Below are 17,142 nucleotides of genomic sequence, written 5' to 3'. Positions count from 1 at the left end.
TGAGGTTCACCTAGGTGCCTGTGATCTTGGCTTTTAACATCTGGGCCTCTGGGTCAAATAAGAAGAATTTTATAAGTAACTGAGATTCTAAATTCTGCACTTTGTTCTTGCAGTTAGCTTTCTCCACGTGGCAGCTGTTTTGCAGTTCCCCTAGGCTGCTTTCCTCCAGGTGTTTCTCCAGAAAGTGGTGTGTGACTCAGCTTTCTTAGGTACTGTTGCCAAGGCCTGGCTCAGGGTGACTCTGTTGACAAAAGTCTCGTGCCTCAGGAAACAAGAAGTGACCCCCTTGAGATCATTTACAAAATGAAGCCACTGTCTGTCTGTGCAGGAGGTCAGAGATGCCTGGTCAAAAAAAGAGCCCCGTGACTCGCCATGGAGTTAGGCCAGGTGTGGTGTTTTAAAAGACAGTGAACTCGTGGGAACTTCAAGTTCAGGAACCATTGATGGCATTTTGTGCTTCTGCATAGGAAGCCCCATCCCTGGACTGTGAGCCCTCGCGGGTGGGAGGAAGCATCCCTCCCTTCCTGAGGCAGGTGCTAGTTTACCTGTGGCGCTTCTCTGCTGCACAGGAGACGTTACACAGCAGTCACGGGGCGCTGACCCCTTCCTACCAGTGCGCACGCGATTCTGTCACCTCACAGGCGACTCGTTCATTTTAAAATCCTGTCTTCACTCATGTTCATATGAAATGACTACATAGTGTGGTTAAAGCTAATGCTATAATATATTCTGTAGCTCTAGAGGCCATGGGTGATGCACCGAGAGTTGTGTGATGTCGCCTTCAGGTGGTAACCCACAAGCCATATAACCCCGCCTTTACTTTTGGACACTGTAGTGCTCTGTTCCCTCCCAGTATTATAACTTATGTAGCAGGAGCCCCTTCTTGCATATGAGCCTTTTCTTCTTTGGAATTAATTCCTCAGGGCCCTTTTCTAGGAGCAGGATGGGACTTTGTTTTGGTGGTGGTCAGCGTGCATTGCCAACTTTTCAAAAAAATTGTAGCAGAAACCCTTAAGTGTTCCAGCTTTATTCTTTCATTTTTAGCACTCCCTGTTATTAAAGTTGTCGTTTCTCAGTTTAATGGGTATGGGGTCTTGCTGTGCTGTGATAAGTTCAGTTGTTTGATAACTCCTAGTATGGAGCAGGTTAAGGGTTAGTGGATTGAGTGAGCGACTGCGTTTGAGCGGTGGCTGGTTTGCGGTGCTGTTATGTGTTTGCTGTCATTGGACTTCTTTTGATTAATTGACTCTGATCTAATCCTCTCCTGAGTGAATTGTTTGTTCGTGCCCTTTTTTTATCATTTGCTTTCTGGGGTCTTGGTGTTTAATATTGACGCGTTCCCTGATTTATTCTGCAGCTCAGCTTGTTGGGACTCTTGTGGTTGCCGCTGACAGAGACTCACTTGAGGTCACTGGAACAGAAAGGGGCATTTATCATAAAGGCAGCAGAGCATCTTAGGAGACTCCGGGTCCTCGTGTTTTCAGTGCCTTCTTCCCAGGTTACCCTCTCTTCCTGTGGCTGGGCCTTGTCGGTCCACCTCAGCTTCACCCTGACTTCCTCATGGAGCTTCCCTGGCAGCCGGCCCACGGCCGCCCCCGCGCCCACCCCCTTGCCCGCGCTGTGGCACCCCGTCTCTCTGCTTCGTGCCGCCTTCCTCTGCTCTGATGCGCGTCTGCCTGTCTGTCTGGACTCTCCCCTAGCTCTCTCGAAGATTGGCTTGTTTCATTCACAGAGTGAAAATATTATGACCAGCAGCTCCTGTGTTACATGCTCCATATCAAGACAGTGCACATTCCTGGCTGGGCTTATGTCACTTGCCCACTCAGGTCCAGTCAGCTGTCTGGGTGGGGATGGGAGAGGGGCCAAAGAGCAGACCTGGAGTGCCCTGTGTGAGAGTGTTGATTGTGGGAGGGAGGGGACTCAAGGCTGACAGTCCTCTGGCTGGGGCACTCCTGTGACTTACTGCTGGCCTGTAGCCAACATGTGCTCACGTCCCAGCTCTGGGACATGCAGTGGGAGGTGTGTTGTCTCTGTCCCCAAAGTACTGTACCCCAGGAGGATGCCAGACGGACTTACCAAAGGTGAATCGAGGAGTTAGGCACTTTGGATATGATGGTGGGCAATATAACTAGCAACAAAAGCAAAAACCTCTGTCAGGAAGCTAAATGGTGAACAAGATAAATTAGTAAAATATGTAGTATGCTGCAGTTGAGATATGAAAATGAAAAAATGAACATGAAATTTTTATAATTTTCACTATAAAAATTACAACTTGAGGAATGCCAAAAATGTATCCGTGGAGGGTGATGGGGACTGTCATTATAAATGGGAAGGTTGTGGAAAGATGCAGTGAGAAGGCGACGGTCAAACAAAGACTTGAGGGAAAGGAGCCAGTGGGTGTAGGGGAGTCTGGGAAGGGCACCCAGCCCTGGGAACAGCAAGTACAGAGGCTGTGGGTGGGGTGGGCACGCCGTGTGCACAGATGGGGTGGGGTGGGGAGAGAAGGTGGTGCATGAGCTCAGGGACCTAACAGGAAGCCTCACTCTGGAGGGCCCTGCCTGCCATTGCAGATGGTTCAGGGTTTGCTCTGCGTGGGGTGAGGCCAGAGCGGGTGCTGCGGCCATGATAAGGAAGGTCTGCTATACACAAACTGTGATACCATAACTGCTTACACTCTATCATAATTTTACAAAGGTTTTTCCTGGTCTGCTTTGATTCTTCCTATTTAAAGTGTATTATCTTCGGCTGGCTTAGTTAGACCTGGACTTGGATGGTCTCAGGGTATCAGAGAGGTCAAAGTGATAGACTTGTAGGTGCTGCCCAGCTCTCCGAGGGGCTGGATGGAGAAGGGTCCCCTCCCAGGTCACCTGCACTCACTGTCAGCCTTGTCCATCCAAGGGGGGGTTTGCTGCCCAGTGTCTGAGTCCATCCTCGTAGCAGGATGGGTTACCTCCTGTTTCTCTAATGGGCCCCTGAGCAGCGGAGAAGACAGCCAGGATCCAACAGCTGAGCTGCACAGAGCTGGACAGAACACATTTCCCTGCTGTTGGCCCTTCCCGTGGCAAACCTTTATGTGTGAATGCTGTGCCCATTGCTGTTATAAATTCTTTGTTCCCTTTGGGGAAATTGTGTCATGTCCTTATTAGCTGAAAGAGTCTTTATAGGGCTGTGAATGGAGCCTTGGGGCCCAAATCCGGGCTCTGCCACCGGCCACTTCATAACCTGGCACATTGCTCAGATTCTGGATCCTTGAGCCTCATTTGTATGCGGGATGACACCACCTGCCTCCCTGGGCTTTGGGGGACACGGTGAGAGCAGGCACATTGAGTTTTAGCCCGGCTGCTGATGGCCAGTCTCTGAGCAGGTCCAGCCAGCCACGTGTGTTGTGTGAAGTTTTTTTAAAAAAAAATCAATCTCTTTTTTCTTTGTAATCATTCCTTTTTCTCCCTGGAGTGCTGCGTGATTCGTATCCAGATACGGCCATTTGATGTCTGCCGGCCTTTGAAGTCACTTTCTCCTCAAGGAAATACGAGGCTTTCCACCCCTCCCCCTGCAGCTCTCAGGAGTATCTTGATAGCCAGCAAGCTAAACTGATCAGCTCAGCGCAGTGCTCTTCTATGATTAGTCATGAGGCTGCATCATATTATCTTAATTAGGCAGTGAAAGAAGATGTCAGATGCTCTCCGGGCCTGTTTGGTGGGCCGCTGGTGGTTGCTGAAAACATTTGTGACATTGATTGCCCAGCTCCGAGGCCTCAATAAGGGTGGCCTTAGGAGCTGCCGTCTTTCTTGTTTTTGCAGACTTGGGGTGCTGTCCATGAAAGGCTGACTCTGCTCTCAAACGAGGTGATTTCGTTTACTCGTTTCAGGGCATTTTTTAGCACTTCTCTTTCCCTCTTTGATCCAAGTGTGTTGCTAATGAGTGGAAATATTTATCGAGAATGGTTCTATCAGCTTTCTCCCCACAGGTGGTGGGGAACTCAGACACCATTTGGCTCAGGCTTCTGGGCACAGTAGTGATGTGTTTACGGGAGTCACGAGTCAGTGGAAAAGTATGGGAGGCCGAGATTCTATTGACAATGCGTAGGAATGTGTGAAAAAAGATGATGCTGTATTTAAGAAAAAGTGTTAATTCCTCTCTTCCTGTGACTTGACTGCTTTACACATGAAGTTTCCCCCACACTTTGGACTTGAGAATTAGTAACATCTGGAATTTGGCGTTCGTTCAGCTAGAACGATAGGTATAACTGTAGTATTAATATGATTTTACTGTTGTTTCCTCTTGCTGCTCCTATTGAAAGTGTTATTTAAGGAAGCTGTTCAAAATTTCCCTTTTGTTTAAGTTCAGTTTAATAAAATGCACAGAATGGGGTCTGTATGTGCTCTGTACGCAGGTGAGTCAGGTGTGGTCCCTGCGCAGCCCCGGCCTGTGAGCAGGTGAACAGTGCGTGGGCACAGGTGTGTGGTGAACATGCGTGGCGGCGGGCGGAGGGCTGGCCCTCAGCCTGGTTACCAGAGATGTTCACCTTGAGTTTTCAGTTACAGTGAAGAATGGCTTGATGCCGAGAGGCAGTGCATCCCAATGTGGAAATGTCAGCAGAGGCTTGGGGGGTCTGAGACCTCAGAGGCAAAGCAGCGTGTCTGAGAGCACTCAGGAGTTCTGTGTGACAGAGCCTGGCATGAGGGGGGAGGCGCAGCAGGGAGTCAGGTGGGGATAGGTGGCTCTGCTCTGCAGGTCTCGGCCGTGCTCTGGGCTTCAGCCTTTTCCACAGAGGAGTCCTTGGTGGTTCCTCGGGAAGGGCCGTGGGAGAATTACGTTAGTAATCTGGACAGTGGCTGGGGCATCGGGATGTATGTGTGAATGTATGTGTGTCTGTTAAATGGATACTGGCTGGCTGTCTGGCTGGATGGATGGGAGGGTTAGTTGGCAAGGATACCAACTCAGAGGCTTTTGCCATTGTCCAGGAAAAAAGTAAAAACAGTGGTGGAGGTATTAGGAACAGAGAAAAATAGACAAGTGTTTAGGAGAGGAAATGAGAAAAGTGAGGTGAGTGACGTTAGGGCCATGGACATGTTGAGGAAGGCTGCCAGGTCTGACTGGATGATCAGGTGAGTGATAACCTGGGAAGGCTGGAGGTGGAATCCTTTTGGTGGGTCCGACGGTGAGTCTACTTTAGGAATCTGGGACAGCCACACGGGGAGTTCAGCAGATACTTGGATATTCAAGTGTCAGGTTCAGGGAAGGGAACGGAGTGGAAGATGCAGACTTGGGCACCAGAGGTTTACAGACGCCCACAGGGCAGCGATATGCAAGGTTGCTGGTAGACTGAGAACCACAGGGGTGGGCTGGAGCACTAAGGAACATCCATGTATAAAGGTGGTGGGTGGGAGAGAAGCCTCAGGGATACGTCAGAGAGGCACAGGGAGGCGGTGGTGTGGATGCAGAGGAGCCAAGGATCCCTAAAGCACGGCCTCACGCCCTACAGGTTGGCGAAATGGTGAAATCAGGATTGGGATTGCCACTGGCTCGGCATCACAGGGTTCATTGGTTTCCTTTGTGAGAACAGGTTTCAGGGTGAGCTGCTGCCATCAGCCAGTTTTCTTTGGGTCTAGAGTGCACAGGAGGGAAGAGCAGATGCTGTGGAGCTAGATGACTTTTTCACAGGCTTGTCTGAGAAGGAGAGCTCTGAGAGGCCTGTAGAAGGAGCCAGGGTTTCTGTGGTCCACGTGCTGTGGCTGTGGTCGTGGTCCCCTGAGCAGGCTTGCACCATGAGAAAGAGGCTGCTTGTTGAACAACCTTCTGCTCCGAGAAGCAGGTCATGTTTAGATTGGGTTGTACCTGTTTGTATTACTGCAAGCTGAGGTTTTACATATGCTAATCGGGGTAAAAGCATTGCGTGCCCTGTATGTATATTCATTAACATGTTCCTCTCATCGAATAATGGAATGTTTACACATTGCTGAAACGTTAATCCTCTCAAAAGAGCCATGTTTTGCATTTTCCTGTAGTTTTCTTTCTAGCATCCCCTGCCTTTCACATCCCTCCCTGAGCTGGGAGCTCCTGAACACAAATTTTGCTCCACGGCTGCGGGCATTTTGCAGGAGCTGCTGGCTTTCAGGCTAGTGCCCAAGCTTCCAGTGAGTTCTGGCCACACGTCCTCCCCAGTGCCAGCCCTTGACTCTGTCCAGACCTTATACTTTAGGTCCCGGAAGGGAGACCAGCCGCTCCACTTTCCTGACCACCCTGGGGCCCACACCTCTGTGATCCTGTCCCTCCATGCGTCTTTCCTCTAGTCATCTGGACACACCTTTACTCTTTGTCTAGCAGCTGGCTCAGGTTCCTTGCTCATGAGCCTCCCCAGGCCGAGCCGCCTGCTCTCTCCCTCCCCCTGTGGTGGACCCAGGGGGCCGCCTTATATCTGGGCCCCTACTTGCCGGTTCCCCTCGGAGATTCTGGGCTTCCAATGACAGGGGCATCTCCGTGTACCGGGCTCCGTGCCTGGCACTGCTTTCCCACACCTGGTGACGCTCACCTTTCCTCCCTTCTTTCCAGGGAAGCAGTTCAAGTGCACCGTGTGTGACTACACAGCGGCCCAGAAGCCACAGCTGCTGCGGCACATGGAGCAGCACGCCTCCTTCAAGGTGAGGGCGCCAGAGGCGCGGGGTCTGAGCTACACTGCGTGGCTTTTCCGAAGAGGTGGGAGAGCATTTGCCCACTGTTTTCAGCATGTCCTTTACTTTTGGCCCCCGTAGCTCATGGAATAAAGGAGCTGTGCCTTGGACTCCTTTCAGAGGGGTGGCATTTGTCTGCCCTTTGCGCACTGAGGCCAGGAGGGTGCATACCCAGGAAGAGGCACGCTCTTGCCATCATAAACTGGAGAGATTTGGAGGGAAGGGTGGGAGTGTTAAGGACAAATGCGCGCTTTCAGATCCTGATTACTCAGGCAAACCCCCTGATTAACAGGTGCGAAGGTGCCCACCCGGCCAGCTGCTGTAAGAGCTGGAGGTGGTGCTGAGGGATGCCCACCGCAGTGCCCAGCACGCAGCAGGGGCTCGGGCGATGGCTACTTCCCTGTTCTTTAATCTCTCTCATGACATCTCTTTAATGTAGATGGTGGTATTCATGTGGCTGTTGCTTATGGTCAGTTATTGGCAACAGCTCTACTCCAGTAACTTTGTCTCATAAAAACTCGGCCTAGCACGTGGCAGGTTCACCCTTAAACAGTCTGCTGCTGCTGCTGCTGCTCTTGGCGTACACATGGAGCGTGGAGAATGGGATGCCCTGAAAGGTTTGTTGAAACTGTGTCCACCGCTTGCCAGAGAGTGGCAGAAGGTGGAAGGGACCCTGGTCACACTCAGGTTGCATTCACTGAGCATCTGCTGCGCATCACACTGTGCTGGCAACCTCACACCCCTTAACGTGGCGTCCCCACCGTAGGTCTTACCACCCAGCTGGTCAAATGAAGAACCTGAGCCTCAGAGAAGTCAGTTGACCTCCTGTTAGTCTTTCCTGCCATGTGCACATGCTCCCATTTCAGTCTGTGCTGTAATGCTGACCACCCGGTGCTGTCCCAGCTTCCCTTCCGAGGTGAGGAGGACCCGCCCCATCAACAGGCTCATCTGATGCTCAGAACAGCTGTGTGAGAGATGAGTACTCATCTCTTCCCTTGGAGTTAAGAAACCAAGCGGCTCAGAGGGGATACGGCTCATGTGCTTTAAATACCCAGCGAGTGAAGGAGTGAGACCCTGGCTCCTTCTCAGAGTCCTCGGCCTGAATGTTTCCCGCCCTGTCTTCTCAGATACTCGTTGTGGGCAGAAAGGAGGGGCTGGGGAATCCGAGGCTGAGGCACATGCTGTTTGTGTAGCTGCTGTAGCATGTGCACTAATGTGAATTTCCTAAGACCCACATGTCACCCAGTGGGAGTGTCACACTGTCGCAATCGGGGAGGTTCTTCAGTGTTTGGTAGTTTGTACATAATCATGAGCTTTATTTTGCATTTCACAACTGACAGATGTGATTTTTAGGGGAGGACTCTGGGTTTTCTTAGACCAAGGCAGTCATAGTGGCAGAGAGCCGAGAGCTGAGGCAGTGCCCACTCTGTAGGTGAGAAGCGTAGGCCGGTTGGGACAGCTCTTGTCCTTGCCTGACTCTGCCCCTGTTCCGTGGTGTGCAGCGTGGAGCATCCTTTCCTAACCAGCCCTAGCTGAGCAGCTTGTCTGCCCTGAGATCCTCGTTGATTTCCTCCTGAGGTTTGTGGAGTCTTTGGTGTGTGTGCAGAAGAATTGGAATGTGGGGGACAGTTTGACTTAAGGTCTCACCGTCACAGGTAGTTCTCACCGTTTCCCTGCCATCCAGTTACCATCCACCTTGGAGCCTCGGGAGCTGCAGAGCTAAGCTGGGCCTCGGGCCGTGGCCAGTTTCCCACGGGCTCCCTCTGGGTTTAGGCGTCCCCCCTACTGAGTGGCCCCCCTGGGAATGAGAGTCTGGTCTGACTGAGACCCACAACTTCAAACCATGGCTTCTGTCATCCTCTGGGTACCAGTTATTTAAACAGTGTCTCAGCTGACAGGGACCGACAGCGACAGTGCAGAATGAAAGGGCTCCTGCCAGCCACCCTCACCCTAACAGTAGTAACACTCTCCCTTTCCTCGGCCCGCCCCCGTATCAGTTTTCATTACCACTATACAGATTACCTCAACTTAACTTAAAATGCAACACAAACTTACTGCCTTATAGTCTTACGGTCGGGGTGACGCTCAGCCGTGTTCTTTCTGGAGGCTGGGGGACAAAGCCCGTCCCCCTGCCTCTTCCGGCCTTGGAGGCGCCCACGTTCCTTGGCTCATGGCCTCTTCCTCCACGTTGAGAGCCGGCGCCGGACCTCCCTTCCCACCGCCTCTGACTCTGCCTCCTTGTCGGTTTGCGAGGACCCTGTGATTACAGTGTCCGCTGGAGTTACCCAGGATGCCGCCCTTATCTCGAGGCCAGATGACTAACAGCCCAGTTCTCCTATGGCCTCAATTCCGTCTGCCACGTAAGCTTACAGGGGTTAGGACACGGATGCTTTGGGGTGCCAGGGGCTTATGCGGCCTGCTGCATCCCCCGCTCCTTTTCCTTCCTTTTTCACATCTGCTCCGTGGTAGAACATTTTCGTCAAAGTCAGGAAATATGGAGTACGTATGCTCCTAAGCTCCTTTGTCACACCAGTGGAAACACCAAGAAATCCACCCTCCCTGCTTCACTGAATCCTAGGCAAGGCCTCACAGTCTCTGGGCCGGCACTGCTAACTGCCATTGGCTTGCAAGATGAAACCGTTTCCTTTCCTAGATCTAGGTTTATAATTTACTGTGTACAGTTTGTGTCAGGAAACACTCCCATAAGGGCAGCTCTTATACTGCCTTTTGCAATGACACGTTCTTATTTATATATTTTCAAAATAAAGTCATACGCGTTCACTAAATGAGATTTGGAAAATGCCTTTCAGTCTCTTTCCTCGTAGAATCTTTGGATTTATAATGTTTTTAGATGTGGTTGCAGTGACGTTGTGAATGAGCCTTTTCTTGGTGGAGCTGGAGCATCCGTGCTACCACTGGAAAAGCTGTGTTGGAGAATGCGGTGTAGACGAGTGGCTAGATGGTTTGCTAAGAATATTTGCTTTTGAGTCAGCTGGTGACCTCCGGTCCCAGGTGGTGCTGAGAGTTGGTGTGCTTTGGGCATTACAAATACCCGCTTACTTATTCATCATTTCATGGCCTTTTCACATTTTATGGAAACATACTTAGTAACTACTTTCAATAGCGGCTTAAGAATGAGTAATTTGATTAACCCTTCCCCTCATAATTGGAAAGTGTGCTCGTTCCCAGTTTTGTTGTTCTAAGTAACCCTGCAGTGACTGTCTTCATGCCAAAAGTGTCCCTGTCATCCTAAAATCTGAAGGACTTTGAAACACTGGTGAAGCCCATCAAACCAGAGAGAATTCAGAGAGTGAAGGTGTTCTATGCACCTCTTGCAGCTGTAATTAAAGTGCGTTCCCCATGGTGGAGCTGCGACACTGTCAGCCTTGGACAAGTGACAGGGGAGCTGCTCAGGCCCAAGGACTGTGCTGAGCCAGGAGTCCCAACAGAGCGAGGCGTGTTCTTCCAGCCCAGCTGGTCAGCACTTTGCTTTCCTACAGATAAACAGGCCCGCGCACTGTTGTGCAGGCAGCGTGATTAACAGGAAGCGCCTCGTGCAATTTCCTCTGTCAGGCTCGTGTGAACTCGTAACTCTGTGGATAGAAATGTTCTCAGTTATAGGGCTGCTCGATGCAGTGCCAGTCTCCTTGCACATGCATAAAAAGTGACTTTATTAATTTTTAAAAAAGTTTTGAAATAATTTTATACTCACAGAGTCATAGGGAGTTCCTTGTACCTATTGCCCACCTCCCCCTAATGATAACATCTTATTACTAAACCATAGTATATTATCAAAACTAAGAAATTGACTTTGGCATATTACTATTAACTAAACTGTCGGCCTTATTTGGAGTTTTTAAATTAATAAACTATTTTAAAGTTATTTCTAGGTTCACAGCAGAATTGAGAGGAAAGTACGAGGGAGTTCACATATACTACCCGCCCTCTTGTCCCCCCCTCACACAGCCTCCCCCATTTTCAGTATCCCCACCAAAGTGGTGCATTTGTTACAGTTGATAAACCAGTATGGACACATCATAATCCCCCAAAGCCCAGAGTTGGCATCAGGGTTCCACTCTTGGTGGTGTACATTCTATGGGTTTTGACAAACATATAAAGACATGTACCCACCATTATAATTAAAAAGCCATCAAATCCCAGTTGAGGGATATACTGTCAAAGACCTTATCAATGCTCCTCAGAACTGCCAAAGTCATCAAAAGTGGGAAAGGCCTGAGAAATTTTCACATGCAAAGGGAGCCTCAAAAGAAACCACAACTAGATGTAGGATAGAATCCCAGAGTAGGAAAAGGACATCAGGGAGAATCTAAGGAAATCCGAGGGAAGTATGGACTGCAGGTGATACAATGTGTCAATATTGGTTCATTAGTGGTAGAATGCTGCCTGTGATGAGAATATGTATATATGGTGGTTAAGTATGAACTGTAGGTGATACAATGTATCAACATTGATTAGTTAGTGGTAGAATGCTGCCTGTGATGTGAATACATTGTGTCAAGCATGGACTGTAGATGATACAATGTATCAACATTGGCTTGTTAGTGGTAGAATGTTGCCTGTGATGTGAATACATAGGTGCAGCCACTTTGGAAAGCGGTTTGGCAGTTTCTCATGAAACTGAACATACTCTCACCATACAGTCCAGCAGTTGTGCTCCTTGGTATTTAACCAAAAGTGTTTTCTTAATGTCTTTCCTTCTGCCCACACTGAGTAACTGAGATGATGTAATGAGGAAGTTCAGATGAAGCCCAGGTTCTCGTCCCTTCAATTCCTGGATATTTAAAGCACGTGGGCCCTTATCCCCTCTGAGCCACTAGGGTGGAGTTTCTCTCTTCTGTGCTGCCCCCAGCCTCCTCCCCTACCATTCCTGCTTCCATTTGGTGAAGTTATCCATTTCCCAGGGGGGAGGTTGGGGATGAAAGCAGCTCCTGGTCTTTGTTCTCCTGGGCAGTGCTGCTTCTTTTCTGGAATTGGTTTACTTAGGTTTCTCTGTGTCCTTAGCAGTCTGATGGATTTTTAAAAATGACATGTCCTGTCTTAGCCTGAAGCAAAAACACCCCACCCGTGTGATTGCTGACAGTGCCTACTAGGGCGCCTGCACAGAGTGGGGGGCCAGTAAATGCTCACATCGAACCCTCTCCCGCTCACCCTGGTGATAAGGGGCAGGGTGGGTGACTGAGGCAGCAGACTGCTACTGTCACCAGTAAGCTAAGCGGATCTAGCCAACAGGAGCTCTGCCTGCTCTCTGAGAGGGTTTTCTCTATGCAGCATGGCTCACAGGCAGGCAGGGCAGGGCAGGGCAGGGCAGGGCAGATGGGTAGACTGTGTCATTGGGAGAAAGAACAGTGTGCAGCGTTGGTGTAAGCCCTTGTCTTACACACAAGCCCTTCCTTTTCTGACATTATACATCGTGGCCCTATGGTCACACTGTCTTAGAATCCAGCCTTGCACTTACTCTCTGTGTGGCGTTGGGCAAGTCGTGTAACCTCTGTAACTTTCCTGTAATATGAGGACAAGGCGGTATCTCTTGTCACTCTACAGATTGTGAGTTGTAAGTGCTTACAGTAGGGCTTGGCACATGCATCTCAATTGTTAGTTTTGTCCAGACTGCACCCCGGTTCCTTCCTTTATCTGTTCATCAAAAGATGGTCCTATCTGCACAGTGTCGTCCTCTTTATCTTTATACTAAGACTGTAGGTGCCTGTGACATGTACTGTATCCTCAAGGAGTCATAGTCACCTCATTCCACTGGTTTGGTATGTTCCTATAAAATCTGCCTGACCACATAGATATGTAACTTATCACAGAACCTCTCACAAGGTCCATTTCCCGTGTAGACTTAGTTCTTCATAGACTCCCCTTTTTGTCCCGGAGTGAGTGTCTGTCCTGCGTGGTGCTGCCCAGCACTGCAGGACCCGCCCTGCTCTCAGAGCCCATTTCCCTGGACGAGGGCCTGGCCAGACCTGACCTGTGTCTTTCTCCCCTCGTCACTGCTTCCCACCGCCTTTCCTCATTGCTCTGAGATGGCTCATAGGGCCCCAGGGCTGGGGGAGTTTGCACTTGGGGTCTTTGCTCTGTGTGACTCCAAGTGCCCTGTGAGGTTCCTGATTTCTGGAAAGCAAGTCAAAAGCTTGGTGTGTGAATGTACAAGTCTGCAAAAAAAAAAAAAAAAAAAAAATTCAGTCTAAAATCAGCAGTTTTCTAAATCTGTCCATTTTGGAAACTGCTCAGCCAGACTTATTGCTGACCTTGCCTTCTTATTTCTTCAGACTTCTTCCTGAAACAAGGCCTTGGCTTGTTTGACAAATAGCTCTGATCATCTCTCTGCCCGGCTTTCCTCAGTGACGCCTGGCCTTCTCTCCTGTGGCTGTAACCTTGTAGGTGGAGTTGAGCACATTCTCTCAGGAGGGAAACCAGCCAGACTGTCATCTCGAAGACACTGTTAAATTTAAATTATGTTTGATACATATCCAACACCAACCGAATCCTCAGAAGTTTATACCATGAAGTTGGAGGAATGTATTGCCCGTTGTCAGATTAAAATTTGCTCAACTAAAGTATTTTCATAAAACTAGTGAGAAGTAAGGGAGATTTCAATCGTCAATTTTGTTATCATTGACGAACTTTTCCTAAGTATTCTAGAAGGAGTATGTGATACCACAGTGTAACATTGAGAATATTAAGAGACCACATAAGTATAATAAAGTACTAAGTTTTCATCTGAATTTTTGATGCAAAATATGAAATGTTAAATCTTGAACACGCCTTTTCTGGGCACCCCCCCCCCCCATGTGTCAGGTGGCAGGGGACGTGAGGACAAAGCCAGGCCTCTGTCCCCAGGCTCCTGAGTCACTAAAGTAACAGCAGGATGTTAAGTGCTATAAGAAGGTTATGTGCTGTGAGCTGGGCCATGGGAACCCAGGAGACCACCTGATTATTTCAACTGTGATTTTTAAAAAGCCATGCTTTAATTGGGTAATATCTTACCCTGTCATGTCAAACCTATAGCTTTTACAACCTGTAGCACCCAGAGAGTTCTCTGGTTGACAGATACCCACAAATCAAGAGGAGCTGGCATAACCCCTTATTGCATTCCTGACCGTTAGGTGGATCCCCACGGCATCCCTATCCCAGTGTGCCACGTAAAGCTGGAGTGAGTCACGCATACAGGAGATACCAGGCAGCTGAGCTCACAGGATGCTTAAGGGGCTTAGGTGAAATCAGCCAGGATGTGTCTGCAAATAACAGATTCCTGGTTGCCCATCTACACTAGTGAGCATGGAAATGGCCTCAGAGGAGCAGAGTTCTTGGAGCACACATTGTATACAGTTCAGGTTCACCCTCTGCTGAGATTCTTGGTGCCCCTTGGAAGGCTGCTCCCCCTGGCATTGCTCACAGTGTCGTGGCGTTCTTTCCGCTGCAGTTCCTCCTGCCCATGAGATAGTTTTGTCTCCATCAGCAAGTTCCACCACAGGGTGGGAGGTTTACGTACTTAGTGTCATAATAAAGACAGGTGGACCATGTCTTTTATACTAACCATCACAGCAGGTATTTTACATATGTTACCTCACTTTCCCCTAAAAATCCCTGTCCTGTAGGCATTGATATTCCCATTTTATAGACAAGAAAACTGAGGCCCAGAGTCCAGTCTATTTACATATCGAGAGTATGTACATGGTGGAGCTGGGGTTTTTCCCTGTCTCTATAGACGGAGCTGCTCTCTTTCCAGAACTGTCACCTCAGGCCAGGCAGAGGGACAGTTTTGCCCCCTTCTCCTGTTTCCCCTTTCCGCTCTGATTATACAAGCCTGCAGCTGTCAGACTCAAGCGAAACCCTTAAGCAGAATGCTGACCGGGGCTCAGCTCAGCAGCCGGAGAGCTGTCCAAGTTCAGTGGAAGTCACTGGACCACAGGCAGAGGGTGAAAGGGAAGTGCGGGTGCTTGTTTGGACGTGAGGAGCTTGAGATCCCACGCTCTCCTTCCCCCCTGAGGCTTGCGTTCGTGGGTGCGGAGAGGGAAGGGCCTTGGCAGGGAAGGGGTGGTCTCGGCCGTTCATTAGTGTCAGAACTGAGATGTGTCTGCTGATACCTCTTGTGCCATCTTCTGCTTCCTTGTGTGCTAGATTTTTAAAGCACTTCTGGAAGAAGAAAGAAATTGGACTGACTTAGGTTACATTAAAATCCTGTCTGTCTCATAATGCGCTATATTCTCTGGAAATATTGCATTTTTGACAGCACAAGTGATTACAAAAAAATCAATAATCGGAGGACTCGGAAGAGTCTTCTGAGCTGCAGCACGAAAAGCAATTAGTGCGGATTGATTTACTGTTATTTATTGTGACGAGATAATTGCCAAACCTGTGGTATTCCACGGTTTTAAACATTTATTCTTCTAAATAGTTCAATTTGTTTCTGGCCTGATTTTACAGCAGAGCCAGCTCTCTGCTGTCGCAGGCTGTGGGGTCCTGGCCTTTCCTCTCTGGGTGCAGGGCCCCAGTCTTGCTGTTGTCCCTGCCGTGGCTGATCCTGGACGAAACCCCAACCTTGCGATCTCAGGCTTATAAATTCTGAAGAGTCGGGGCCCGAAGCAATCACGAGGCTGCCCTCTCCTGCACAAACGGTGTGGGTGGCTTTCACCAAAGGCTCGGACTGCGGACCACAGTGTGGAGTGTGCGTGGCCAGTGGACGGGGGGGGGGGTGGTCTCACCCACAGTGAAAGCATCGCTTCGAGATCTTGGGTGCAAACCTCTAAAGGCCGACTGTCGGGGCCACGAGTCTGCGGAGGTGCGTCCACGGCCCTGTTGCTCCTGCGGAGGCAGGTGTTTTCCTTCCTGGCGCTCTCTGTGCTTCCCCTCATCTGTCCGCTGTGACTGTCTGCATCCTCAGCCTCTTTGTTGAATTCAGTGTGGGGCGCTGACCAGTCCCCCCACCTGGTTCTGTGTGCGTGAGTTCATGTTTACCATTGTGTCCAGCTGGAGAAGGTGGTGAGGGGTCAGTATCCCAGAAGCAAATGCTCTGGAGGCATTTCCTTTATACGCTTTGCCATGTGTGTTATAGTTTACAATCTTGGCTTTTTTCTTACAACTGTGCTTGTTTTTCAACAGCTCTGCAGCCTCGGGGTGCAGGTGCTGTCTTGGCGACTGACCTGAGTGTGCTCCTCTTGCTGCGGCTCAGGCCTGCACGTGGCTCTGTGGGAACGACTCTCAGAGCAGGGGAGGTGCTATGTATGTGTGTGACACATTCCCACCCGCAGGCCCGTGTCGTCCTCCAGAACATTCCAGAAGGTTCCCGAGCTTTGCTCATGACCCTGTGTGGGTAACGGGACTGCCAGTTCAGAAATCAGGTGTGATCACGTTTCTCTGATGGAGAGGAAGTTTCTCAGGACGTCAACCACTGAGTAGGGAGGTCCCTGATTTTGCATGTTTGCTTCTGTGAGTCTCTGGCACCCAGTGCCCCATTGCTACAGTACAACCCTCTGGCAGCGCACAGTCTTCTTCCCCCTAGAGGACAGAGGACAGAGGACAGAAGAGGCAGAGTTCTCCAGAAGTTCCTTAGAGCACGAGTTCCGCGGGTGTTGGGGGTGTGGTGCAGCATGCGCTGGTCCTCAGACTGCTTGACCACAGGAGCCCCTCCTCCCTTTCTCTCCATGTGCCTCCCAGCTCTGGGGTTTGCGGAAACAACTTGGGAAATTCTGGTTATCAGAGAATCCAAAAGTAGAAAAAATAACATGATGAACCCCACATATGTCTACCGTTCCTGTGTCTTCTGGTCACACCCAGAGGTGAAGCCCCTGTTGCCGGGGGCTCCACACTCCTGCCCAGCCTGGGCCTGGCTCCCTCCCATTGCACCCTCTCCTGCCCACTCCTACTTGGCTCAGCACCTGCCCTTCCCTTCTCTTGCACTCCTCCCAGAAAGATGCACGGCCTCACCTCCTTCTGGATTTGCTTTACTTTTTTCTGTGATGTTTGAGGACACCTGGTGGATTATGTACTTGTTTATGATGCTAGAACATAAAGTGTGTGAGGCACTTGGTCTTAGTTTTTGCTCTGTTCTGAGAATGCAGGCTGCACTTGATGAATATCTATTCAGTGACCGAGTGAGCAGATTTTATAGGACTTTAGTGTAGTACAGTCATCACAGAGGACATCCAGGTGGAGGTGGCTCCCCGTAGCCCAGGGGCACGCATTCAGCATCTCTTTTGTTCCTGGGCGCTGCTTGTCTTCCTTGTTCTCGGTTCACTGCATGGCCTTGCGTGTTTGTCACTTCCCTTCTCTCATAGTAGCTAGCGAGGGGCAGTGGGTTAGGATGAGATAAAATAATTGCTTTAGAAGTGAAGTGCTCAGTCATGGGGTAGCCAAGCCTGGGCCCAGGGTCATGGGATTCTGTAACTCTCCAGCACAGTTGACCCTGCTGTGAGTTGGGCCTGCATCCTGGGGAGGCCCAGCGCACCCT

The 17,142-nt window shown here is 50.0% G+C and overlaps 1 protein-coding gene across 1 annotated transcript in view; it reads left to right on the top strand.

Annotated features, from left to right (window-relative positions):
• The window catches only part of ZFAT (zinc finger and AT-hook domain containing), a 109,547-nt gene that overhangs the window by 52,149 nt on the left and 40,256 nt on the right, over window positions 1-17,142 (top strand). Inside the window, exon 10 of the mRNA XM_087825512.1 lies at window positions 6,553-6,641. Coding sequence (XP_087681638.1) covers window positions 6,553-6,641 — 89 coding nt within the window. The remainder of the gene's footprint in view (window positions 1-6,552; window positions 6,642-17,142) is intronic.

This window comes from Miniopterus natalensis, chromosome 16, assembly GCF_054644295.1.
Source record: "Miniopterus natalensis isolate mMinNat1 chromosome 16, mMinNat1.hap1, whole genome shotgun sequence".
In the NCBI taxonomy this organism is placed as follows: Eukaryota; Metazoa; Chordata; class Mammalia; order Chiroptera; family Miniopteridae; genus Miniopterus; species Miniopterus natalensis.
Note: the sequence above shows the minus strand (reverse complement) of the source record. Positions and strands in the feature narration are given on the sequence as shown.